General features: G+C 46.6%; 1 protein-coding gene and 1 non-coding gene across 2 annotated transcripts in view; both read right to left on the reverse strand.

Moving 5' to 3' along the window:
* Positions 1 to 347: 347 nt before the first annotated feature.
* Ncapd2 (non-SMC condensin I complex subunit D2) overlaps positions 348 to 25078 on the reverse strand; it is a 25472-nt gene continuing 741 nt past the window's right edge. Inside the window, exons 2-31 of the mRNA XM_005365242.3 lie at positions 23871 to 24017; positions 20724 to 20799; positions 20404 to 20462; positions 19759 to 19940; positions 19340 to 19482; positions 17317 to 17444; positions 17117 to 17240; positions 16789 to 16936; positions 13913 to 14110; positions 12692 to 12826; positions 12511 to 12598; positions 12246 to 12420; positions 9883 to 9998; positions 9442 to 9666; positions 8748 to 8922; positions 8444 to 8528; positions 6731 to 6864; positions 6311 to 6443; positions 5970 to 6219; positions 5596 to 5768; positions 4498 to 4609; positions 4301 to 4424; positions 4062 to 4217; positions 3551 to 3728; positions 3368 to 3462; positions 2568 to 2648; positions 2274 to 2457; positions 1190 to 1316; positions 920 to 1075; positions 348 to 725 (exon numbers count right to left, since the gene is read on the reverse strand). Of these exons, the coding sequence (XP_005365299.1) occupies positions 640 to 725; positions 920 to 1075; positions 1190 to 1316; positions 2274 to 2457; positions 2568 to 2648; positions 3368 to 3462; positions 3551 to 3728; positions 4062 to 4217; positions 4301 to 4424; positions 4498 to 4609; positions 5596 to 5768; positions 5970 to 6219; positions 6311 to 6443; positions 6731 to 6864; positions 8444 to 8528; positions 8748 to 8922; positions 9442 to 9666; positions 9883 to 9998; positions 12246 to 12420; positions 12511 to 12598; positions 12692 to 12826; positions 13913 to 14110; positions 16789 to 16936; positions 17117 to 17240; positions 17317 to 17444; positions 19340 to 19482; positions 19759 to 19940; positions 20404 to 20462; positions 20724 to 20799; positions 23871 to 23997 (4173 nt within the window). The 5' untranslated portion in view covers positions 23998 to 24017 and the 3' untranslated portion in view covers positions 348 to 639. The remainder of the gene's footprint in view (positions 726 to 919; positions 1076 to 1189; positions 1317 to 2273; positions 2458 to 2567; positions 2649 to 3367; positions 3463 to 3550; positions 3729 to 4061; positions 4218 to 4300; positions 4425 to 4497; positions 4610 to 5595; positions 5769 to 5969; positions 6220 to 6310; positions 6444 to 6730; positions 6865 to 8443; positions 8529 to 8747; positions 8923 to 9441; positions 9667 to 9882; positions 9999 to 12245; positions 12421 to 12510; positions 12599 to 12691; positions 12827 to 13912; positions 14111 to 16788; positions 16937 to 17116; positions 17241 to 17316; positions 17445 to 19339; positions 19483 to 19758; positions 19941 to 20403; positions 20463 to 20723; positions 20800 to 23870; positions 24018 to 25078) is intronic.
* LOC113458074 lies at positions 20018 to 20334 on the reverse strand. The gene has a single exon (XR_003378511.1). It is a non-coding gene; the product is annotated as a small nucleolar RNA U85 (small nucleolar RNA).

A 25078-nucleotide genomic window follows, 5' to 3' on the forward strand; every position in this document is an offset into this window, starting at 1 on the left:
GGAAACAATCCCTAGGTCTAGAGCATTTTTCAAGTTGGCACTGCTGGCACGCTGTGTTGGGGTGTCCTGTGCATGAAGGATATTTGTCAACACCCTCCTCCCAAGGCTTTTGTTGAAAGAGTGCTTATTCCACGTCCCACAAGGCCGTGACAGGAATAGGTCTCTGGGTATTGTCAAATGTTGTCTTGGGTACTGAGAGGTGCTTATACGAACCTAGACCATGTAATTCTCTACAGTGGAATCTCTCACTAGTTGTGCAAGATGAAGCAATGCGGATCATGAAGATCCAGAGACAGCCTGAGGGTACCTGGGCTTCCTTATCTTCTCTGGCCTGATAACCCTCAATCTGCTGCCTGAACCTGGGCGAAGGTGAAAGATGAAACAGAGACCAGCAGAGGACAAAATACTTAAAAGTATATAAAAACATTTATTCTTAAAAAACATGACGATTGGTTAAGTATCTCTTGGGAAGTGAAAGCAGCCATTAGATGGGCTCTCAGAGAAAGACACTGAATGCAAAGACCATTTACATGTTAAAAACAAAGAGGCAACAAACATTTTTACAAGGGAGGGACTGAATTCAAAGGCATCCAACAAGATACCCTGCATGGCAGGGATGGGAATAGGTGAAGGCAATGCCTAGGATCTCTGTCTCCGGGCAGATGCTCTGCGGATGGGGGTGGTTCTCTTGGGTGTCTCCTCTTCTGTCATCTCTGCTGAAAGTTCTATTCAGAGAATCACGGGAACAAAAACTGAGTCACCAAGATGGCGCAAAACAATCTTAAAACATAACCAGAGCTGCAAAGCACACCGCAGAAGCCAGCCGGGCTACACAGCGGGGTGGCACTACCAGGAGGAATGACTCTACACCCAAGCAAGCCCCACTGAGACCCCAAGGCTGGCAGGAGGGCAGTCATACCGTCCTCGCTGGCCTCATCACTTGAAAAGGTAACTCTGGTTTTCTTCGTGGACTTCCGTCGCTGAGTGTTTGTTCGAGGATGGTGGGTGCGTCGAGGCTTAGGCGTGACGAAGTCATTGTCGGAATCTACAGAAGCCAGAGGCCGACGCCTTGAAACTAGAGGTGGAAGGGAGACAGGATTTCAAAAAACAAAAACAAACCACAAAGGAAAAACATAAAAGATGGTGGAGACTGCTTGTGGGAAGCCCCGTGTGGGCTTGCCTCTCATACCGGCAGAGGGTTTCTTGGCGGACAGGGCTCTCTGGCTGCCTCCTTGGCCAGCTTCAAGCTCTTCGACTCCATCCATGCCTCTGGTGTGACAGGCCCGAAGCTTCTGCTCAAATTCATCTATTGTAGACTAGAGGAAAATTAAGTTAAAAACAGGGCTGGAGATATTGTCTCCCTGTTTAAAAACAGCCGTGAAAGAAACAGAAAGACCTGAAATGTTTATTCTAAGTGACCCATATCTATCATGCATCTCTATCTGTTTATATAGTATATGGTGAGAGCACAACTAGGTGGCAGCACCACAGGAGTGAGGTGTGGAGGGCGGTGGATGTCTAGTATGACCCTGTAGTGACACGTCACTGTATTCAGGGAAGCCAGTGTCAGTGTAAACTGTGGCCCTTGGGTACCCATCTGTCAATCATATCCACTCATGCAGGTCAATGGAGACTGTAAGACCACAGCACTGAGGACAAGGAGCTGATGGGTAGAGGGCGTGCGTACGTGGATTGGAACAGAAGCAAACAGGAACTCTACTTACTCAGTTTTTCTTTAAACATGAAACCGCTCTAAAAAAGAAGTCTAGTGCCAAGCATGTGGAGGCAGAGGCAGGGGAATCTCTGTGAATTTGAGGCCAGTCTGGTCTACATATCAAATTCTAAGTCAGCTAGAGCTACACAGAAAGACAATGTCTCAAATAGAAATTGGCTTTTCCTGGGGGCTGGAGAGATGGCACTTGCTGCTCCTGCAGAACACCTGGATTCAGTTCCCAGCACCAACACGGCAGCTCACAACTTTCCTTAACTCAAGTTCCAGAGATATGGCACCTTCACACAGACGCACACACACATATATAAGCAAAACACCAATACACAAAAAAATGAAAATAAAAGTCTTTAAAAAAAAATGACCTTTTAAAAAGGGACGGGAGCGGGAGAAAGGACCAGGAATTGGACAGAGAGATCTGGCCTCAAGTCACCTTGGTTAAATGGTTGTAGTGAGGCTAGTGAGGCAGGAAGTACGAGTCCCACAGCACATCGGAGAGTAGACTGTGTTTACCCAGTAGGGCCAGTGACCCTATGCCACTCACCTTGCCCTCAGGCTTGGCCCACCGACGCAGTTTACCCACAACTGACAAAAAAGCAGTGAAGACAGAGTCATCTGACAGCTTATCCCCAAAGCAGTCAAAGTTGTCCAGCATCTTGTGGAGGCCTCGCTCTGTGAGGGGCAGCTGGGACACACAGTAGGCCAGATCCCGGTACTGCCGCTCAGTTCTGCACAAGGAATGGACACTGTGAGGTTCGCATGTCCTCCTGCGTCAGTCTCCCTTGGTCCCTCTGAAGATCCCCTCTAGGCACAGAGACCTCCCGAAACGGCAGCATACCGGGCTGTGCGGAACCGCTGACACAGCTTCTCCACCAGGCTCTCGGTCTGTTTGTCCTTGGTGATGTAGGAAAGGAGCTGCCTGAGAGGGGGGGGGACGGAGTGTGTGACTAGCCAGCAAAGTTCTCAACCACGACACAGAATCCACCCCACCCCACCTTTTCTGTCCTTGCTTTAGAAGAATGCTCGTGGCCAAGGCCTCCCACCATTCCTCTTGTCCCCTTTCATTTACTGAGAATGCAGATAAGAACAGCTGCTATCTGGTGACTCCTGCTATGTGTCGACAACCTGGGAGTCGTACCCATTTGAAAGCCTTGAGAACTGTGAAGCAAGTACTAGCACTCTCAGAGAGGGAAACAGGCAAATGGGCCAAGCTGTTTTGGAGAAAGTACAGCTAAAATGGACACTTGGGGCTGAAAACAGTGGCAAGAGTGCTTGTCTAGGCTGGGCGGTGGTGGTGCACGCCTTTAATCCCAGCACTCGGGAGGCAGAGGCAGGCGATCTCTGGGAGTTCGAGGCCAGCCTGGTCTACAAGAGCTATTTCCGGGACAGGCACCAAAGCTACAGAGAAACCCTGCCTCGAAAAACGAAAAAACAAACAAACAAACAAAAAAGAGTGCTTGTCTAGCGTACGCAAGGCCAAGTTCATTCTTGTTCACTCTTAGCCTATCATAGCCAACAACCAACCAATCAACCAGAGCTGGGATAAAAAGCATGTTTGGTTCCTAACCAAGTCTGTGTGCTGCACACACACCACCCATACCACACTACATCCCTGTAAGTTTATGTAGAAAGCCATACTTCATGATGGTGTGGAAGGGCTCCTCCTCCACCCCACCCTCTGGGTCTGAAAGGCGACTGATGATATCAGGGAGGAGATTATAGATTGCGTTGCCCTGTAGAAGAGACCAAAGAGATAAGATGGGGGAGGAAAGTGCAACCCACCCACTTCCTCTGCAGAAAGCTCCAAGCTGCTTCCGTCACCTTGTGGGAGAGCTCATTGAAGAAATTCTTGGCCAGAGCAGCGATGTGAGGCACAGGGTCGATGAGCAGCACCGCCATCTCGCTCACCTGCCCCTTCACTTTCACCATGTCCTTCAGGATCAGGTGCGTCATCACCAGCCCCGCTGTCCTCCGCACCTGCTGAGCTGGGTCTCGGAGACTAGGGATAAAAGCTCTAGTCAGAGATCAACAACTCCTTTATCCCTTACGGCCGACATGAAGGCCCAATGTAAGGGTCTATTGTTCTACAGTATGCCGCTCCGGAAGCAGCTCGAAGGCTATTCTGATTTGAAGACTGGAGTCAGGGACAATGGAAGGCTTGTAGGCAGATTTCAGAAGGCTACTTCAGCTCCCAGTGTCCACTTAGAGCTCATTTGTACAAGGTGAACAGCCAGCAGATACTGAACTCTGCCACGAGTCAGGGGAAGAGCTGTGGCTCGCTGCAGTAATGGACTGCAGAGTGAACTCTCAAGGTGTCTGAGGGATCTCTTACCGGGCGTACAGATGAGGAGTCCAGGGATCCACCAGGTTGGGGAAGCGGATAGCCAGATCCCCAGTGGCAACCATGAGATTAGAGCGGACAGTGGGGAGTGAAGACTTTTCAAGCATGGTGAACAGAAGACGAAGCTGGGAGTCACAGAACGGGGCACTGAGGGCAGAGAGAGAAAATCATCAGGGAAGCAGGAGAGCTGTGTCATCTCATCTTCCTAGAGCTGAGACCAACGAGGCTACCTGATCATGCAGAACTTGCCAAGGGCCAGCGAAGCAGCCGCACAGAGGTCTGGGTTGCTGTAGAGGCCAGGGTTGTTGCAGACTTTAAGCAGCAGCGGAACAAAGGCAGCTAGCACCTGACTGCCTGTTGGAAGAAGAGCTCCGGGTTGGGGCAGATGGAACCAGTGGGGAGAAAGGCACACGGCAGTGCTTCTTACCGTCCAGCAGCTCCTTCTCACAGATGCCGCGGATTAGCTCTGTCTCTGTGTCATCAGCAGTGGCCCCGACCAGCCCCATCTCCTCCTCCATGGTCGTTTCAGAGCTTGTACTCTGGAGGGAAAGAAGCCAGGGTGATCACTTTTCTTTCTTGAGACAGGCTCTTATGTAGCCCAGGCTGTCCTGAAACTTTCTATGTAGACCAGGCTGGCCATGAATTCACAGGGATCTGCCTGCCTCAGTCTCCTAAGCAGGGATAAAGGCATATGTCGCTTCACCCTGCTTTGAGAAAAAGAAACAAACTTTTTTTGGTTTTGAGTGTTTTACCCTGCATGTATATATGTATATAAGCACAGCATATGTGTGCATTGCACATGGAGGCCAGAAGAGGGCATCAGATTCCCCTGGAGCTAGAGTTACTGTGTACAATCTGAGATCTGCTCAGGTTCTCTTCAAGTGCAGTAAGTGCTCTTAACCTTTGATCCATTTCTCTACTCACAAGACAGCTTTTTTTGATTCTAGCATAACACTTCATTTGCATGAAGAGATCTAAAGATGAGGTTTATAAAACCATCCACAGAAGTGCCAAGTATATCCATTAAGAGAAAGAATTCCTGAGTGGAGGAGAGAATAACCAGGTCCCTACACCTCTTCCTCTGAAAACATAATTGACTCTAAATGGTAAACTTGGCTCAAGGTCACTTTACTCCACCTGCAAGACTCTCTTCTTTGTCTACAAGCAAATAAGCCTTTAGCAGAGAGGACAAAGGATCTCACCAGGTGACAGGCTAGTAACACAGGTTGATAAAAAGAGGGGGTGTTGTGTGTGTTCAAACAAACAGTACTTCAGATGGAGCCTGTATCCTAGACCAAGGTATACAAGTCAGTCTGTGTGTACTAACACCCTACCCACTGGAAGAGCATGGGGAACCCATGCCATCTCTGTCAATGTTAATCTTCCCCAGGGAAGCAGCAACAAAGAGGCAGGGTCTTCACTTACTAATAAAGCAGAGATTTCCCTAGGAAATGTCCTGAGCTGAGGTTCTGAAAATCTGGGAAATGCTTGGGGACACGAGCCCACCACCTAGCCACTCATTCACCTTCTCCTTGGGGTCTTTGGTTTTGTGCTCCTGTTCTTCCTGGAGAACTCGCCGCCGACCCAGCTCTCCACTCACTGCGTGTTCCAAGTGTACCAGCTGCTGTAGGGCCACGTCCCCAGCCAGTGAGAGCAGGTTCATTAGCAGGAATGTGGGGAGCATGGGAGCACTGTCCTCTGATGTAGAGGGAAGAGCAAAGGCACACTTAAGTTCCATCAACTCCTACTCCTCCCTCATGTGCTACTCAAAGTAGGAACAGGAGGTGGGGTGGACACATGGGTAAACAAGAGCGTGGGCTGAGGCTCTTTACCCTTTAAGGAAACAACAGAAGCCAGCTGCCCACTCCGTCCCCAGCACTCAAACCTCTGCCTACTTACTGGGGTCCTCCTCAGTGGTGTTCTTCTCAAGCTTCTCCAAGGCTTGCTTTGCACAGCCTTGTAACATCTGGGCACAGATCACTTCAGGGCTCTCTGCCAGCTGGTAGGTCAGAGTCACGGCCACCTCTTTGAATGGGATCCAGAGAGGATCTGGATGTGCAAACCCCTTTGTGACCATCTCTCCAAGTCGCTCAAACAACCTGTGTTCCCGAGGCAGCCGGAAGGGAGGCTGACGTTCACCCAGGGAAGGCTGAGAAGAAAACAAAATGCCAGGGTGGGGAAGACAGACAGAGAGGCTCTCAACTCTCTCAGCTGAGCCATGGCCATGCCAGATCACCTACCTTCCTCCTGTCCGAGATGTTGGCAATGGCAAGGCACACCTGCTGGGCCAGCCTGTAGTCCTGTGGGAACTTCTCCTCCAGCCCTACCTTCACCAGCGTGTCTAAATTGCTTCCTACAATTTCTGGTTTTCCTCTAGAGAAAGGAAAACGGAGTTAAAGGCAGCCCTGGGCAGGATTCCAGGGAGACGAGGGCAGTCGGGAAAGCCCCAGAATCCGCCCTGGGGTTCCTAGAGCCCTGGAGCACTACAGAAAGGCCCTGACTCAGGGTCAGGTCCCTGGACCACTTGTGTTAGTGACTGTTTCTACTACACAGGCGGGTGCTCCCTCTACCCAGGCAGCCGACCAGGAAAGCTCAATGGGCTGTGACTGGACGGAAGGCCTCTCAGACCCTCCTTTCCTTCCCCACGGTCTGAGCCTCACCGTGCCATCATGCCAAGAAGCATGACAGAGGAACAGCGCTCCAGCGGAGAGCAGGGGACCTTCTCTGTGGCTCGCTCCCACAGCAGCTGGGTCACTGCTGGCTTTATCTCACCCTTCTGCACAAACTCACACAGCTGAGGAGGAAAGACAAAGAACTCAGCTTCAGAATGACAGCTCCCGGTTGGTCTACTTATCTGGATGGAACTCACGCAGGCAAACAAAAGAGGAAGGAGTGAGTGTGGGGAGGCACTTCTCGCTCCAGTCTCTATTTTCCTGTGTCATGTCTTTCTTCAAGGCTACACTTCCTACAGTAACACATTCAAATGGGTCTTCTGAGTTCTGTGTGGACCACCGTTCTGACTACACTCTGGATATTTCTGGTAATTTTTCTTCCTGTGAGAACAAGGTCAACCCGTCTCTGAGAGGGTCACTGTCCTTTTTCCCCTTCTTTACGTGTGCATCCACTTTAGCCACTCACTCCTGTCCTCTCAACCCTGCCCACCTACAGGAGCCGCAGGCTGCACTTCTGCCCTGCCCACAGCTCTCAGCTGGCTTGTGTGACAGGCAGGGCGTCTCCTCAGCATCTGTTTCCAGGTCTTCTCTGCCTACTGTAAAGTTTTGAGCATCAGGCAGCCTGGGAAATATCAAGGCAGATGCCTCCCCCAGGTTCTTTTTCCACAGAAAGGAACAAAAGTAGCAACCAGGAGACAGGCCTGGCAGGGACAACACTCCCTACAGTGCAGATTCAACTCATTAAAAAGCAGGGGTCCCTTTGACTTGAAGGCACCAGCCTATGCTCCCAACTTGACTATCTTGTGCAGGTAATGACTCCGAGACAGAACACAGAACTCTTCATTCTCGGGCTGGGAGAGTGGACTTTCCGTGATTTTTGCCAGAAACTCTCTCCTCTTCTCTCTCTATCTCTCAGTCTCACTGAACTTCCATGATCCCTGCTGACTAGCACCAACCACCTTGAAGGGGCAGTCCCTGATCTCTACCATAAGCAGCCCTGTGGTCTGTTACAGCACGGAGGCTGCATGTGTTTTCTGGCGCATATACAGTGTAACTGCTGCAACCAGGCAAGTTGCCGAGCCTCTCCTTAAGCCTCCCTCACAGACCCCATTCTACTCCAGAGTCACCCAGTGGTGTTAACAACAGCGCCCAACACACAGTAAACAGCATGTGTTATTACTGCTATTACAGTTGTTACCTATGCCATCAATTCTACAAGTGAATTTTGTTTTGTTTTTCAAGACAGGGTTTCTCTGTGTAACAGCCCCGGGTCTCCTGGAACTAGTTCTTGTAGATTAGGCTAGGCTCGAACTCACAGAGATCCGCCTGTCTCTGCCTCGTGAGTGCTGGGATTAAGGGTAGGTGAATATTTACTTGCTACATTTTTCTCAACATGTTTTGGTTTTTACTCTAAGCAAACTACTGGCGTCTTTAAATTTGGGCATGCGAGCTGAGCACTGCTGCACACAGGAACCTCAACACCGAGGAAGCGGTGGCAGGACTGTGAGTTGGAGGCCAGCCTGGACTACACAGTGAGACAACTGCCCCAAACACAGTAGCAAACAAACAAGCAAATGAAAATAAAATCGAGAATGGGAAGCAACTAATCTTCAATCTCTGTGGGGCTGAATAGATCTCTGCACACAGGAAACAGCCACTAATTATACCCTGCTGAATGAGAAGAGGACAGAGCAGACTTACAATTTCCTCAAGACACTGGATGGTCCCGACAGAGGCATCCACTAACAACAGAGAGAGGTTCTGTATCAAGGCCTGGGCCGTGGCTCTGTGGGAACAGCAGAGATCAGTGGTCACTGTGACCGGGAAGCTATTGGGTTAAATGACTGTGTGGAGTAGGAGGCCTCAGCAGAAATCCACCTTAAGCCTGGTATGGACCCATCCATGAGTTCAGACTCCCCCAGACGAATATCTTTCAGGATACTAGGATTAATCCTCTGAGAAGCTGACCTCAGAAAAGTTAACAAAGACAAGTAACCCCATATACCTGGCTGAGTCCCCTTTTGGATTGAGGTAGAGTTGGCGGTAGGCATTAAGTACAGCGTCCCGGACACCAGGCTCCTTAGACCAGATGAGAGGCAGCATGCGGCGAACCCCAAACAGGGCCTGAGGTACCCCAAATTGGAATACCATCACAAAGAATTCAATCACCTCCTGCACCACTGAGAACAAATACAAATGTCACCCATCTACTTGACAACTTGACAAATATCACAACACCCATAGATGGGACCCCTGCTAACACAGTAACATGGATGCGAGGTCACTGTCATTGTCCCAGAGAATGACTGCTACGATGCCTTCTCATGACATTGGCTAAACTAGGTAAACTGCAAAATGCTACCAGTGGTAAACACCCCTGACTTTTAATGGTGCAGGCACCAGGGGATGACTGATAGCTCTGTGGTTAAAAGCACTCGCTGTTTGTTCAAATTCCCAGTGTCCACGTGGTGGCTCAACAAATCCTAACTCCAGTTCCAGAGGATCTGACTCCCTCTTATGCTTCCTGCAGGCACCAAACATGCATGTGATACACATGCATGAGGGCAAAATACTCATACACGTGAACAATAAAATCTTAAAAATATAGCAATAAGAAAGGTATGGGCATCAATAACTACGAGCCGGCAGAACTATTTCTCAACCCCACGACCAATTCCTTCTGAAGAGCCCTGGCTTACCTGTGCTTGTGTTTTCATACATCATCTTGCTGATGATGCTGATGGCCTCTGTAACCTTCTGGGAGAAGCTATAGGCATCCCGCAGATACTGCACCAACATCTCCTGCTTCACCAGCTCATCGTCCCTCTGGGGTCCTTCAGGCTCAGACGCACTGGGAGTGTCTTTACTGTTAGTCAGCACAGGGACACTGTCCCCATGAGACTCCTGTGTGGGAGCTGCAGAGCCTAGGAATTAGAGAGGTACAGGCCAGTGGCTACCAACATCCCTGGATATTTCTTTCAACAATTTGAAGGTATAAAATTAGAACCTATTCTAACACACTTTGGTTCGTTTCTTAGTAGATCCCTATGACTGAGCTGCTCCCCTTCCAGATCAGCAGTGTCAACCCCTCCCTGAGCCTCCTTCAACCCAAAGCTGTGCTTGCTGACTGAAAAGATTACCTTTGAAGATAACTCCCAGGAGATTCAGGAAGCTGTTCTCCTCCAAGTCTGTGTGACTGAAAGGTTGGGACTCCTGGAAGTGACTGGTGGCTTCTCTAGTGAGAATAATAGCTTGCCTGAAAGAATACCAGTCTGTCACCAATTCAGCACCCAGAAGAATGTCACCGAAGCCCTTGGTAGGGATCCCACCTTATGATTCCATCCAGCCCCTACAAGTGGTACCCTAAAGAAAAGGGATACGTCTCATGCTTCAAGAGCTGAGCAGCACCTACTAGGATACCAGGCCCCAAACTCCAGGCCTTTACTGTAGTCTTCAAAGAAGTTGGATCTTTTTTTAAAAGTTTTTAAAATCATAAACCCAGGGCTAGCCAGAGAGCTTGGCAAGCAAGGGTACCTACCGCAGAGCTTAACGACTTAAAATTGATTCCCCAAAGTTGTCCTTTATCTTTACATGTGCTATACCCCATGAACATTCCCATAAATAAATATATATTTATGTATATATAAAAGCCTACTCCAAAAAAAAAAAAAAAGCCTACTCCAAACACCTGTGTAAAAACCTACTGTGTTTGTAGTCAACAGAGTTTCGATAATTTGTTACTTTTATGACATAACCACACAACGAGGTTCTTTTCTTGAAACACAGTTTTACAATGTACTCAGAACGACCATGAACTCACTATGTTTCCCAATCCTCCAGCCTTAGACTCCCTAAATCCTGGGGTTGCAAACAAGTGCCGCTGCCCCATAGTAACGTCTGTGTAGCCAGGCCATGGCTGGGAGGCGCAGTTTAGCAGTAGAGCATGTGCTGAGCAAACCAAAGCTCCTGGGTGCCAAGTCTTGCAGGAAAAACAAAAAAGCAAGAGGTGGCACCACACTTGGTTTATATAGGGCTAGGGATCGAGCACCCACCTCAGGTGCAGCTGAGCTACATCTCCATCCCCTTTCACCTTTTGGATGAAGTTTCATTACACAGCTCTGGCTGTGAGGAAGACTTGCTGTTTAGACCTTGTTAGCTTTAAATTTGCAGCAACCTCCTGCTTCTGCCTTCGAAGTGCCAGGGTTATAAGCAAGCACCACCATACCAGGTTCACTTAGTTGTCTGTGAAGTGCTAGGGACCAAATAAATGTTTTTTACCACTGGGCTAGACCTCCAGGCCTAAGAGTAACTTTCTGTTTTGTTTTGCTTATTGGGCCCTGAGGATTGAACCTAGAGCCTTGTGCACGCTAGTGTTCTACCACTGACACATTCCCATTCTTTAAACTCTCATTAAGTTGGCCTCAGTAATTGTTCCTGACTTAGCTTCCCAAGTAGTTTGGCTTACAGGCCTGTGCCATAGACTGGGCTCTGGAGTAGTTTTTTTTTTTGTTTTTGTTTTTTGTTTTTTCGAGACAGGGTTTCTCTGTAGTTTTGGAGCCTGTCCTGGAACTAGCTCTTGTAGACCAGGCTGGTCTCGAACTCATAGAGATCCGCCTGCCTCTGCCTCCCGAGTGCTGGGATTAAAGGCGTGCGCCACCATCGCCCAGCCTCTGGAGTAGTTTTAAAAACATTTTAAAAAGTAGAAAAGCAGTTGTGGATTATGCTTTTGGTCTGATATTACTACAGTAAAAATGCCTATCACCTCTGGGAGCAGCAATACTTAAGAACAAATCATTTTCTTTCTTTTTTTCTTTTTTCTTTTTTTTTTTTTCCTGAAACAAGGTTTCTCTGTGTAGCTGTCTGCCCATGAAATTCTGGGATTAAAGGCGTGCACCACCATTGCCTGTTTAGTACTAATCATTTTTAAGGACTCATCATAATTCTCTCAAAGGTTAACTCTAAATCCTCACAGACCTGTTGTGAAATCATCTTTTTGTACACTGTGAAGATGGGTCACTCTGGTTTATTAAAAAGCTGAACAACAAGCCGGGCGGTGGTGGCGCACGCCTTTAATCCCAGCACCCGGGAGGCAGAGGCAGGCGGATCTCTGGGAGTTCGAGGCCAGCCTGGTCTACAGAGCTAGTTCCAGGACAGGAACCAAAAAGCTACAGAGAAACCCTGTCTCGGAAAAAACAAAAAACAAAAACAAAAAAACAACAACAACAAAAAAAAAGCTGAATAACAATAGCTAGGAAGGATTTTCAGGGCAGAGAGGATGCTGGGAAGAAGGCAGAGTTGCCAGCCGGATGCAGAGCAAGCAGGATGGGGAATATGGAGATGAGGCAATAAAGCCACGAGGCAGAAAGTAAATTAACAGATGGGTTAATTTAAGTTAGAAGAGCTAATTAGAAACCAGCCTAAGCTATCGGCTGAACTTTCATCGTTAATAATAAGTCTCTGTCCCTGCAGAGACCTGCAGAGAACATCCTAATCTTGTACATACTTGTAACTAGCCTTGGCGAGCAGCTGGCGGATGCGTGTTTTCACCTCTTCCACAGTCTCTGTTCCAGTGATTTGTTCATCTTCCTCTTCCTGGGGAAGCTTTAGAAGCTGCTGCAGGGTAGACTTCAATTCTGGCAACATGGCTTCCCATTCCTCCTCTGGGTCTAGTGCTGCAGCTGTAAGGGAGTCTTGTTTAGTCTCTCTCAGGCTTTGTGACCAACCTCGGGGAAAAGCAGCTCAGACTCCTGGGGCAGCTGAATACTCACGAGCAGCAGCGGGTCGCCTCTGGGCTCTCATGTCTTGTAACTTCTGGATCTCCTTCTGCAGTGGTCCAGCAAGGTCAGCATCACTGAGCTGTCAGGCAGAATGAGTGTCAGGTCACTGAGTGACATAATGCCATCTCTGCCTCCGTTTCACTCCTCTTTTGCATGCACCATGTTGACTTACCTTGCAGGAAAAGGGATTATTGGCTAGAAAACTGGCCAGCAGCTGGATGGCATTCTTACATACTAGCACCGACTTGTCTGCCAGACGTCCTACGGCTAAGGCCACCACTGCCTGGAAACGGTTCAGGGGGAGCACCTAGATGAGCAAAAGGAGAATCAGCATAAATTCAGCACCACCAACTACAGCCTATGGGTCACTTCCAGTGGAGGGGTAGCTATATATGTGGCTCAACACAAGATCCTAACCCTACTTAAAATATTGTGATATTTTGCGGTGATGTCTCTTATTGTAATGGGTATGAACTTGGTAGATGGGAGTGTTAAGTTCAATGTCCAAAGGTTGGACACACTTGTGAGTTTAACCTGAGCCTCACTGTAAAGCAGCTTCTCTGTGAGATTATAAACTGTGTGAGTAGCACCACACTGCAGTCCTTAACTGGAGCAGGCACCTTGGTCCTTAGAAAGGGAAGAATTTCATTTCATTTTACTTATTTATATTGTATGTATGAGTGCTCGCCTATATACCTGAATGTCAGAAGAGGGCATCAGATCCTATTATAGGTGGTTGTAAGCCACAATGTGGTTGCTGGGAATTGAACTCAGGACCTTTGGAAGAGTACCTAAACCGCTGAGCCATCTCTTCAGCCCCCATGGCAGACTTTATTACTGGTAGTAAATATCTCAAGTCTAGACTCTTCTTTGGGGGCAGTTACCAGATTCTGTGTTTATTTAAAAACAAGACAAAAAAACAAAACAACAACAAAAACAAACAAACAACAGCCACCTTTTTCAGGGATTAGAGAGATGACTCTGAGGTTTAGAACACTAGCTGCTCAACTAGAGGACCTGGGTTCAATTCCCAGCACCCACATGGCAGCTCACAACTGTCTGTAACTCTAAACCCATGGAATAAGAGGCCTTCCAGCCTCCACAGGTACTGTACATATGTAGTACAAGCTAGCAACACACTCATGCACATATAATAAAAATAAAGGAAAACATCTTTCCTTGCTTTTTTAAATTGCGACAAGGTCTCATATAGCTCAGCTGTCTTCAAACTTTCCATGTGGCTGAGGATGACCTCAAACTACTGACCCTCCTACCTCTACTTCCCCAAGTCTGGTATCATGGGCAATGCTACAGTGCTCAGCTAGATTCTCTCTTTACTTTGCCAAGTATACAGAGAAATATTCAGAGTTTTAGCATAGAGAAGGTTGTTTACCTTCTGTTGGACAATTCGGGTAAAGAGCTGCAAAACACGGCTTCGCACAAAGGAGTTGACGTCGTGGACATGAGCTTGCAAGATGTCCAGGAACTGATCTCTGGTTTCTCGGGCTGTTTCTTCTAGTTGGTCACCTTTTAGAACCTGCAGGACCATCTCGGCCATGGCTGCCAGCACAGCATTGCGCATCACGTAGTTCTGAGAGAGACATCAATTGGAACGGCTCTCATTTCTTTCCCGCACTCTCCTGCCCTTAGTCAAGGTGAAGATTGCTTGTTCTAAACTGTGACTTTCCTGGCCAATTGCCTAGGTGTTAATCCCCAGGGTAACAGGAAGATACAAAATCCCAAGGGGATTTGTTGGCTCAGAGAATGTCAGAAAGTAAATAAGAGTCAAAATCAAAGGGTTGTGATCCCAAGTCTGAAATACTTGGGACACAGTATTTCTTTGTCTCTCTATGTATACATAGTATCTTAGGGATGGAAACTAAATCTAAATGTGAAAGACATCTATGTTTCAAATATATCACACTCAGAGCCTCAGGGTAATCTTAGATACCAGCAGACCTGAAGACCTGAGTTCAATCCCCAGGACCAGTGAAAGGAGAGAACCAACTTCCACATCTGTACATACTATACACACACACAAAGGAAATGAATATAATTGTTTTTCTTCCGGGACAGGGTCCCACTATGAAGCACTGTCTGGCTTAGGGGTATGAAGAGCAGACTGGCCTCAATTCACAGAGGTGTCTCTGCCTCCTGGACGCTGGGATTAAAGACATGTGCCATGCCTGGCAAATAATATTATTAAAAAGAAAATCAGATCTGTCTATCAAGGCACATTTGAGAAACTTGAGAAACATTTTTTCTAGTTTTTTTTTTTTTTGAGACAGGGTTTCTCTGTAGCTTTGGAGCCTGTCCTGGAACTAGCTCTTGTAGACCAGGCTGGCCTCAAAACTCAGAGATCCACCTGCCTCTACCTCTCGAGTGCTGGGATTAAAGGTGTGTGCTCCCACCGCCTGGTAAGAAACATTTCTTATTATCCTTTATCTATAAGGCCATAAAATGTTGCAGGATATTTGATCACACTGACTTTCTGATTGGTTAAATAAAGAGCTGAATGGCCAATAGCTAGGCAGGACTTCTGGGCAGAGAGAGAAACTGGAAGAAGGAAGCTAAGCATGTGAAAAAATCACCAGTGAGACGTGGAGGAAGCAGGATGGGTGGGGCAGTATAAAGGAGAGGTAACAAGCCATGTGGCAGACCACAGATTTAAAAATATGGGTTATAAATCTTTAAAAAAAAATATGGGTTAATTAGCTTTGGAGCCAAGAAGTCTGTTATACAACCTGGTAGAAAACAGGGCAGGGGATTCCCTCTGCCTAGGCCAAGAGCCAGAGACTAGTCTCATAAAAGAAGTTAAAGAAAACTCGATCAATGAATAGACTGTCTTTGACATTTCTCTAGGAAGCCCCAACACTAGTCTGGGAAGAGGCCAAGCAAGCATCCAGGAAAGAGAACTTAGAGGAGTAGAACAGGTTGGTTGAGAAAGCTCAGTGTCTGTAGAAAGCAATGCTAGCCAGATGGGAACAAGAGGCTCGAGCCCAGGGACTGGATGGGACTGCGAACCAAAGCTGAGTTCTTCTCACTAGACCGGTATAGAATGGTCATCTCTACCAGAACTGCATAAAACCAAGTGATATAAAAACAAGATTCATAAAAGGGTTTCTCGCTGGGCATGGGTGGTGCATGCCTTTAATCCCAGCACTTGGGAGGCAGAGGAAGGCGAATCTGCTCTACAGAGTGAGTTCCAAGACTGACTCCATAGCTACTGAGAAACCCTGTCTTGGGGTGGGGGAGTTTCTCTGTACAAACTGTCACAGTGATAAATCTAGACAACCTGTCTTCTTTGTGTGAAAATGTATTTTGGGGACAGTCTTACTTTGTAGTCTAGGTCCTCTGGGTCTCAGACTCCAGGGTACACTTTTATTTTAACTAAAAGCTACTTTCTTTCTCAAGAAACAACCTTGAGGTCAGGCGGTGGTGGTGCACACCTTTAATCCCACCACTCAGGAGACAGACAAGCAGATCTCTGTGAGGTCGAGGCCAGCCTGGTCTACAGCAAGTTCCAGGACAGGTTCAAAGCTACAAAGAGAGAAACCCTGTCTAGAAAAACAAAAACAAAGAAACAACCTTAATCTGCACCTTGGCTAGGCATGGTGACACCTATAATTCTGGAACCTGGGAGCCAGTCTAGGCTACATGACAAGCCTTTTTTTTTCTTATTTTGTTGTGCATATGCGTGTGTTTATATGGGAGCATGCATGCACCATGGAACGTTTGCAGAACTCAAAGTATAACCTTGGATGTCAGTCTCTGCCCTTTTTTCTCTGTACAAACTTACATGCAGGCAAAACACACAAAAATCATAAACTTTTTTTTTTTTGGCTGGAGAGACAGCTATGGGTGCTTGGGAACTGAACTCTTATATTTTTGGCTGTAGGCCTAGCCTTTAACGGCTAAGCCATCTCTCCAACTCATACATTTTTTTTTTTTTTTTTTTGGTTTTTCGAGACAGGGTTTCTCTGTGGCTTTGGAGCCTGTCCTGGAACTAGCTCTTGTAGACCAGGCTGGTCTCGAACTCACAGAGATCCACCTGCCTCTGCCTCCTGAGTGCTGGGATTAAAGGCGTGCGCCACCATCGTCTGGCTACATTTTTTTTTTAAGGAAACAAATTTTTCAACTTTTAGAGCATGTGCTTATTAGCATGTATAAGTCCTTGCGTTGTTACCCAGAACCACGTTAAAGTGAAGGGAGAGAGAGAGACAGACTTCAGAAATGGGCTTAAAGCCTAGACAAATCTGGACTGCCCACCTCTTCATCCAGATGATCTAGCAAAATGCACATGCTGGACATAAGGACAGCAGGGATTCGCTCTGCTAGCTCAGTGAGGAAGGCTGCAAAGCTCTTTGTCCCTGCTGTGTCTCGACTCAGCTCCTGTGGACACTTCTGCCCAATCTCTCTATAGAGGGAAGAAAACACAGATATGGCAAGAAAGTTAATTATTGAGTTCCCAATAAGGGAAGCCAAGACAGGCAGCTAACATAAAGGAACCCAACATCACATGGAGAAAAGGCCTCTAACTTTCCTTTACCCCACCCACACCTCCAAGAAAACAGAAGCTTGGAGGGTCAGGAGTCACCTTACAATCTCGCCCACAATGCTCTTCATTCCATAGTCTGTTGCCCACAGACTCACAGCGGCGACTAGCACTGATGGCAGGTGCTCAAAGTGCTGCAGCATCTGGGTGATCTTCACAGTCGCACCTGGGAAGCACCAACATGTGGCATTCAGAGAGAAAGGGCAATGCAGGGAGCAGGCACCAGGCGAAAGGCAACTTACTGAACATATGATTATAACGGACCAAGGCCACCCCAAGCAGGTGTGCTACGGCTTCCCTCGTGGGGCGGTTCTTCTGGTGACTAATGGTGGGATTTTCTAAAAGGCGGTAGCAACAGCCAGTAACCAAACTAAAAAGAAAAGAGATGGACAGAAAGCAATCAGTTCTGGAGTCACCAGTAGCTCCCCTTATTCATTCTGTCCCTACCATGTCCGAATTGAGGTTTCTAGAGCCCTGCTCTTTCGGTCTAAGCACCTTCCACATTAAGGCGCTTTGGAGAAAGCAATCCTGGAAGAAATTCTTACCTTTTGATCATCAAATCTCAGCTAGGTACCATGCCAATAAGAAACCTGATCAAGATGGTAGGGCAAGATTACTGAAGACTTCTCATTGTTAAAAATGGCCAGTTGAATCTTTACTGAAGAGACTTTTCATTTACATCTGCTGTGACTGATCATTTACTTTGGTTTTATTCTCTCTCTCTCTCTGTGTGTGTGTGTGTGTGTTTCCCTGTATGTGCATGTGGTGACCAGAGGTCAACCTTGGGTTTCATTTCTCAGGAGCTGTTTGCCTTAGTTTTTGAGACAGGGCCTCTCACCTGGGGCTCACTGAATAGGCTAGGCTGGCCCCCCCGGAAATCTGCTTGTCTCCACATCCCCAACACTGAGCCATGTTTGGCTTTTGATAGGAGTGTTGCTCATCAGTGTTGATGATTGTAAGTCCTCATGAATGCATGGTAAGTACTTTGCTGAGCCACCTCTACAGCCATTATTTATTTGGAGACAGGTCTCAGGATGACCAGGAAGTCTCTGTCAACCAAGATACTCTTGGAACTGAGACACCTGACTCTGCTTCCTAAGTGCTGGGATTACAGATGTGTGCCACCATGCCTGGCTACTTATATTTTGAGATAAGGTCTTGCTATGTAATCTTGACTGCTCACAGTACAGCATAACTCACCTTGAATTCCTGGCAAACCTGCTTCAGTCTCTTAAGTTCTGGTATATATATAGGCATGTACCACAATGCCTGGTCACTTTCTCCTTCAAACACACACTTCATTTGGCTTCTGGACTCTGGACCCCTATCTCAGCTTCCCTGGCTGCTTCTCAGCTCACTCTATTGGTCATGGTGTACCTTAGTATATAGTCCTTGGATCTACGCTCTCTTGTAGTTCCTGATTTAGTGACCTCGTTCGATTTCAAGGGTTTAACCACCATCATATCCCCAAAGGTGTCTCTTTAGTCCACATACGCCTTCCTTTCAACAGCTGAATCTAATACTACTCAGATGTCTAACAAGCACCTCAAAGTGCATGTCCAAAGCAGGACTTCTGAGCTTCCCTGCCAAATACCCCAACTTCCCTATACCTCCATTATCAGCAACTCCTTTTCGCCAAACGCTTGGCCACATCCCTGGAATAGTCATCCTTGACTGTACCCTTCTCTCGAATTTCATACCCATATCACCATACATGCTGTATATTTTCCTTACTTTAAACATCGCCAGTCAAGAGTGATAGCTCATGGCTGTAATTCCAGTATTTGAGAAGTTTGAGGCAAGACTGAGTTCCAGGCTAGCCTGGACTGTAATAGTAAGTTCAACACCACTTGAGCTACATTGCAAGACTAACCTAAAAAAACAACTCCCCCCCCTAAAAGCACAAACAACAAGAATAACCACCACCCCAAAATTGCCTTCTATTCTAAAATAGAAAGTGTCTATAATAATGCCACCATCCACGTAGGGGATTCTTAGTAAATACATTTCCACAAATATAGGTATTAGCAATGAGACATTCATTGTAGTGGCACATACCTTTAATCCCAGCACTTGGGAGGTAAAGGCAGTGAACCTCTGTGAGTTCAAACCCAGTTTGGTCTACATAGAAACTTCCAGGCCAGATGGGCTGCACAATGAGACAGTGTCTCATAAAAATAAGAAAATGAAACAAAGCAAAAAACAAAACAAAAAGGCCAGAACCTCATTCCTCAGAGTTTATCTCCAGCCATCTTAACCACCCACCTGACAAATTCTTCTTCAATTACTGAGTGGTTCCATAGGTGACGAATGTCCAGCTGGAGTAGCTGTGTTAAGAGCTGAAGAACTGGTTGCCTCTCTTCCTCCCAATCAAAGCCAAGGGCTGCCTTGGCCCGGGCCTTCTTACCCTAAAGTGATCATATAGACATTTAGGGGTGGGGTGGGGTGGAGTGTGGATCAGAGAGTAAAGATCATCTAGTCTGTGTGCCCACACTATCCAGGATCAAGGCAAGGTTAGGCAAGGCCATAGAGGATTACAGGTGCTGGGATGCACAAGAACTACTCGCCAGGGAAGGGGATCCAGTACTTGGGGACTCTCCTAAAACCCCAAGCAAGACATAAAGCATCCTAGAATCCCGGGCTTCTCCCCCATCAATATAAAATGGCCAGGCATTCTCACTTACCCTCCCACCCACATCCAGGTTGATGAGGCTCGTCTGGCTGGTCATATTCTCGAAGGATTCCAAGAGGCGGATCAGGGCGTAGCAGTTCATCTTGAGGGTGTTTAGATGGGCAGTTCTATCGGATACACTCAAAGTGGCATCATCCAGGATGGATGGAAGTTCCTGGGAGTGGCAGGATACCACTGTGAGGGGCAGAATCTGGGAGTTGGTTTCGTTGACTTTCTTCAGGTACCCCAACTTCTAAACACTTAGCACGTGTAGCCATCAGATTACCAAAGATCTGTGTATCATCTCTCAGTGGCCATGACACAGCTAAGTCCTTTGGGACCCCTGACCCCTGTATTGAGATAGAGCCTGTTCCTACTTTCATTCCAATGACAAGTCCTTGCAGGCAATGGAGAATCACCCCTACTTGGGGAGGTGGTTCAAAAGCAGGAAAATTTCTGTTGGTCCGCCCTTACAGCGATCGCACATCACTCTGTATCGACCACCAAGATTACAGACCTGGATAAGCCAGAGGTCCCCGGACTTAGCCAAACCAACTGAATCACAACAGCCTTGATATCATCACATGGCTCAGAGAACGGAGGAAATGCTATACACAACAAGCACCTTCCAGCCCCCTACCCCCAGACCCACAGACACCTTTTATCAGGAATTCCAGGGTATCTTCCTTGAGGCCAGGATCTATACTTCGAAAGTGACTATGAGGGAAAGAAAGTGTGGGAGTGAGACAGGAGCCTGCAGAGCCCATTCTCCTAGATCAGATCTAAGGATCCAACATGTGAAAATATCCCACAATTGTCAAATAAACATGGTGGAAGCTGGATCAATGCTCACTATGGATGTCAGTACCCAGAACCAGTAATCGGTGAACCTATAATTTGGAATTTCAAAACTAACATGCAAAAATGAGAGAAATAGCCACCAGGTGTTTAAAAGCACCAGCTGCGTAGCTCACTTACTGTAAAATGCTGTAGACTGTATCAAAGTGCTCCAGCATAGCAAGAGGCCCCTGAGCCCGGAAAGCAGACTGAAATGCTAGAAAATGAAGAATGCTGTTTAATTTAGAGGAAAGACAGATTTTTTTTTTTTTTTGGTAAATTCTATTTCTATGTAGAAGGCATTTAGCAGACATGTTTCCTGAATCTTCAATCTTTGCCTTTCATAATTTTGTTGTTGTTTGGGGTTTTTTTTTTTTTTTTTTTAAAGACAGGGCTTCTCTGTGTTTCCCTGGCTGTCCTGGGGCCTCCTTGCTCTGTAGACCACTCCTCTGCCTCCTGCAGTGCTGGAATTAAAGGTGTGCACCACCACACCCGGCTCATTCCCTGTTCATACACAAACATCATGGACTTTAGTCACATGCACCACATTTCTGTCATAAAAAGCAGCAACGTTTCACGGGGCACGCTTCTTCCTGTGTCACCCCAACTTTGTACATGTGCTGTTAGAGTGAGCATTTATTTTCTTACTTCCTCACACCACAAGATGCTCCAGGTTTACCTTCTACTTTCCGTGGCCTGGTGCTGAAATCAATAATTCTTAGTAGTATGAAAGAACAGTTTATAAAAACCCAAGCTCTCAGCCGGGCAGTGGTGGCGCACGCCTTTAATCCCAGCACTCGGGAGGCAGAGGCAGGTAGATCTCTGTGAGTTCGAGGACAGCCTGGTCTACAAGAGCTAGTTCCAGGACAGGAACCAAAAGCTAAAAGGAATCCCTGTCTCGAAAATCCAAAACCAAAAACCACCCCCCCCAAAACAAAACAAAACAAAACAAAACAAAAAACCCAAACTCTCGGCACTACATAGATTAACTGTTGGTCCTGGCTGATAGTACCAGTCATTAGAGAGGCTGAGGCAGGAGGATTAAAAACTCAAAAGCTTCACTCGGCTACAAAGTGAATTCAAGGCTAGCCTGGGCTACTAGCAAGACCATGTGAAAATACAAATAAAAAGGAGGTGTAGCCATGTAGCTCAGAGAAGCACTTATCTGGCATATGCAAGGCCTTGGTTCAATCCCCAGCCCTGAAAAAGGAGAAACCAACCCAGCAGACGAGAAGGAGGCAAGTAAGAACAGAAGTTCAAAATCATCCTTAGCTATGTATTCAGTTTGAGACTGCTCAAATTAAGACCTTGTCTCAAAAAAACTTAGAAAAAAAATTGAAAAAAGAAAAAGGACAAGACAGAAGCCTTTTCCCATTTCTGAACCTTACATCCAGGAGCTGCCATCTCCAGTAGGAGGTCACTTGTTCAAGCTCAGGGTGGCAGAGGAGACAAACCCAGGTCTGGCTCCAGCAGTTCGGTCTACATGTAATTCCCTAAAGCAACCCAGTGTGAACCAATTCCAAGAAGTACAGTGGCACTGTGGGGTCTTACCGATAATATACAAGTTGTTTTTAGTTGCTCATAGACGTCAGGAGGAACTACACTGTGCATCCAATCACAGGCGCCACACTGTCAGTGAACAGCCACATATACGGTATCCTCCTCTATTGCAATGGAGCTGAAAACTTCCTACTGCCTAGTGATGTTTTAGCCACTGCTACATTTGCATCTGTAAGGTGTGCAGTGCAAACACACTCACTCTGCACTTCAAATCCCGTAAAGCATGGCACAGACGGTTATGAACAGTAGATAATTCTTGACAATAAAAGACTATGTTACTGGCTATGTAAGTGCTGTAGCTGTTATTTAGGGTATATTCCTCCTGATAACTTACTATAAAATGCTAATGCTGGGTTACTCTAACAGTAGCCTCATATACCCGTCTCTTATGTTTTCTTGTTTTGACTTCTGTTTTGGAGACAGGTCTTACTCTGCCATAGTCTGCTCTTGAATTCATCCCAACCACTGGGATTACAGGTGTGCACTCCTACATCTGGCTTCATCTGGCGGTGAGGATGAAACCTAGGACTTTGTGTATACTAGACAAGCCATTTGGAGTACATGACACCATTTTTATTTTATTTTATTTTGGTTTTTTTGAGACAGGGTTTCTTTGTGTAGCTCTGGAGCCTGTCCTGGAACTCACTCTGTAGATCAGGCTGGCCTTGAACTCACAGAGATCCGCCTGCCTCTGCCTCCTGAGTGGACTACACCATTTCAAAAACTTGTACATGTATACTCTATGATGAGGTTTCACAATAATGAATCATCTAGCAACAGGCTTCTCAAAACATGTCTCCCACTTGTTAAGTGACAGATGACTGTTTTGTGTGTTGTTACAGCTATGTTTCTCCTTTATTACACTTCTTGGAAACGCGATCTAGATTTAAGAGTACTCCCTAAGAAAAGGCAAGTCAAATACTGTCCACAATGACGGCACGTTTTATTTTTAACTTATTCATGTATGTATGCAGGTTGGGGTTTCGCCTGCATACATATCTGTGCACTACATGCACGAGTTACAATCAGTTGTGAACTGCCATGTGGGTGCTGGGAATCAAATCTGGGTCTCCTACAAGAACAGTTGGTGCTTTTAACCTCTAAGCCATCTCTCCAGTCCCTAGCCTACAATTCTTAATTTTACCATGGTAAAGGGTAAAAATACAGCCAAGTGGTGATGGTCCATGCCTTAGTTCGAGGCCAATCTGGTCTACAAAGGGAGTTCCAGGACAGCAAGGACCGTTACACAGAGAAGCCAAAATCGAAAAATCAAAAAAACAACAAAACAAAACATCCCCCCCCCCAAAAAATCTAGAGTAACTAGATTAAGCAACACTGTTTCTCGAATAATCCAGGGAGGACAGCCATTTGCGTCATGAATCCCGCGCAGAGCTACTAAACAAACAAACAAACAAGTGAAATAAAATTAGGGACTAGTAGGAAAGATATTCCCTGCCCCGATGGAATGTCACAGAGCTATAGAACAGAGACGCTAATTATACACGGGGTGTTTCTCTCTTTCTTTTTTTTTTTTTTGGTTTTTCAAGACAGGGTTTCTCTGTGGCTTTGGAGCCTGTCCTGGAACTAGCTCTGTAGACCAGGCTGGTCTCGAACTCACAGAGATCCGCCTGCCTCTGCCTCCTGAGTGCTGGGATTAAAGGTGTGCGCCACCATCACCCGGCGGGGGTGTTTCTCTATTGGAGCTCACTGGTAGCCATGGTGTCTTACCTCTAAGTTGTGATGGAAGCTGCTTGACGGGCAACACCTCCTGAACAACATACTGATTCACGCCTCTACTCTTCAGCAACTCCTCTGGGGCTAAGGGCAGATGGAATTCAAAGTTTTGGGGAGACATCCTTCTATCGGTTCACAGGCCTAGAAGACAAACAACAAAAACTTCAGTCTAAACCAGAAGCTCTCAACCCGTGGGTCTTGACCCTCTTCACGGGGTCTCCTAAAACCATCAAAACACCGTTATAATTTATAACAGTAGCAAAATCAGTTATGAAGTAGCAACGAAATAATTTTATGATTGAAGATTACCACAACATGAAGAACTGTGTTTAAAGAGCATTTAATACAGCATTAGGAAGGCTGGAACCACGAGTTTAAATATAAGAGTGTTGTGGTTTTTATTATGTAGTAAGAGCATTTCTTTCTTTTCTTTTTTTGGGGGGGTGGTGGTGGTGGTGGTACTGGGAATTAAACCTAGCATTTTTGGTATGGTAGGCAGGTACTTTACCACTGAGCTATATAACCCCTGCCTCAGAAATGATCTGGTTCAATTATGTCCCCCACTTTCAACAATATGTTTTTCAGTCTTACAACAAGCTACTAACATCTTGTGAGGTATAATATCAGAGCCAAGTAAAGTAGTACACGGCTGTATTTATATTCCTAGTATCCCAGCATTGGGGAGGCAGAAGGATGCAGTTCAAGGCCAGCCTCTTCTACATGATCTGGGCTATATAAGACCTCCAGTCCCCAATATAAAAGCAACTCCAGACAAGAATCTAATTCTTGTTATTACTCTGCCACTAGGTAGATCACTGAGTCCTCACGGTTTCATCTCTAAAATGATATTATTCTGGGGCTCAAATGAATCAAGGGTTAAAAAATTCGGAAAGAGCCAGGTGTGGTGGTACAGGCTTATAAATTTAACACTAGGAAGGCTGAGGCAGGAGAACTGCTGAGTTTGAGGCCAGGCGGGGCTGCAGTGAGTACTAGGCTGCCAAGAGCTAGCTCAACAAAACAAAACAAAATTTAAATATTAATGAACCAGTAAGTGACAATCAGTTGTACAAACAGCCTTACTAATTCCATTTTAAATTCAAACGATCCTGCCGGGCGGTGGTGGCGCACGCCTTTAATCCCAGCACTCGGGAGGCAGAGGCAGGCGGATCTCTGTGAGTTCGAGACCAGCCTGGTCTACAGAG

The sequence above is a fragment of the Microtus ochrogaster genome, unplaced genomic scaffold, assembly GCF_000317375.1.
Source record: "Microtus ochrogaster isolate Prairie Vole_2 unplaced genomic scaffold, MicOch1.0 UNK1, whole genome shotgun sequence".
NCBI classification, from domain to species: Eukaryota; Metazoa; Chordata; class Mammalia; order Rodentia; family Cricetidae; genus Microtus; species Microtus ochrogaster.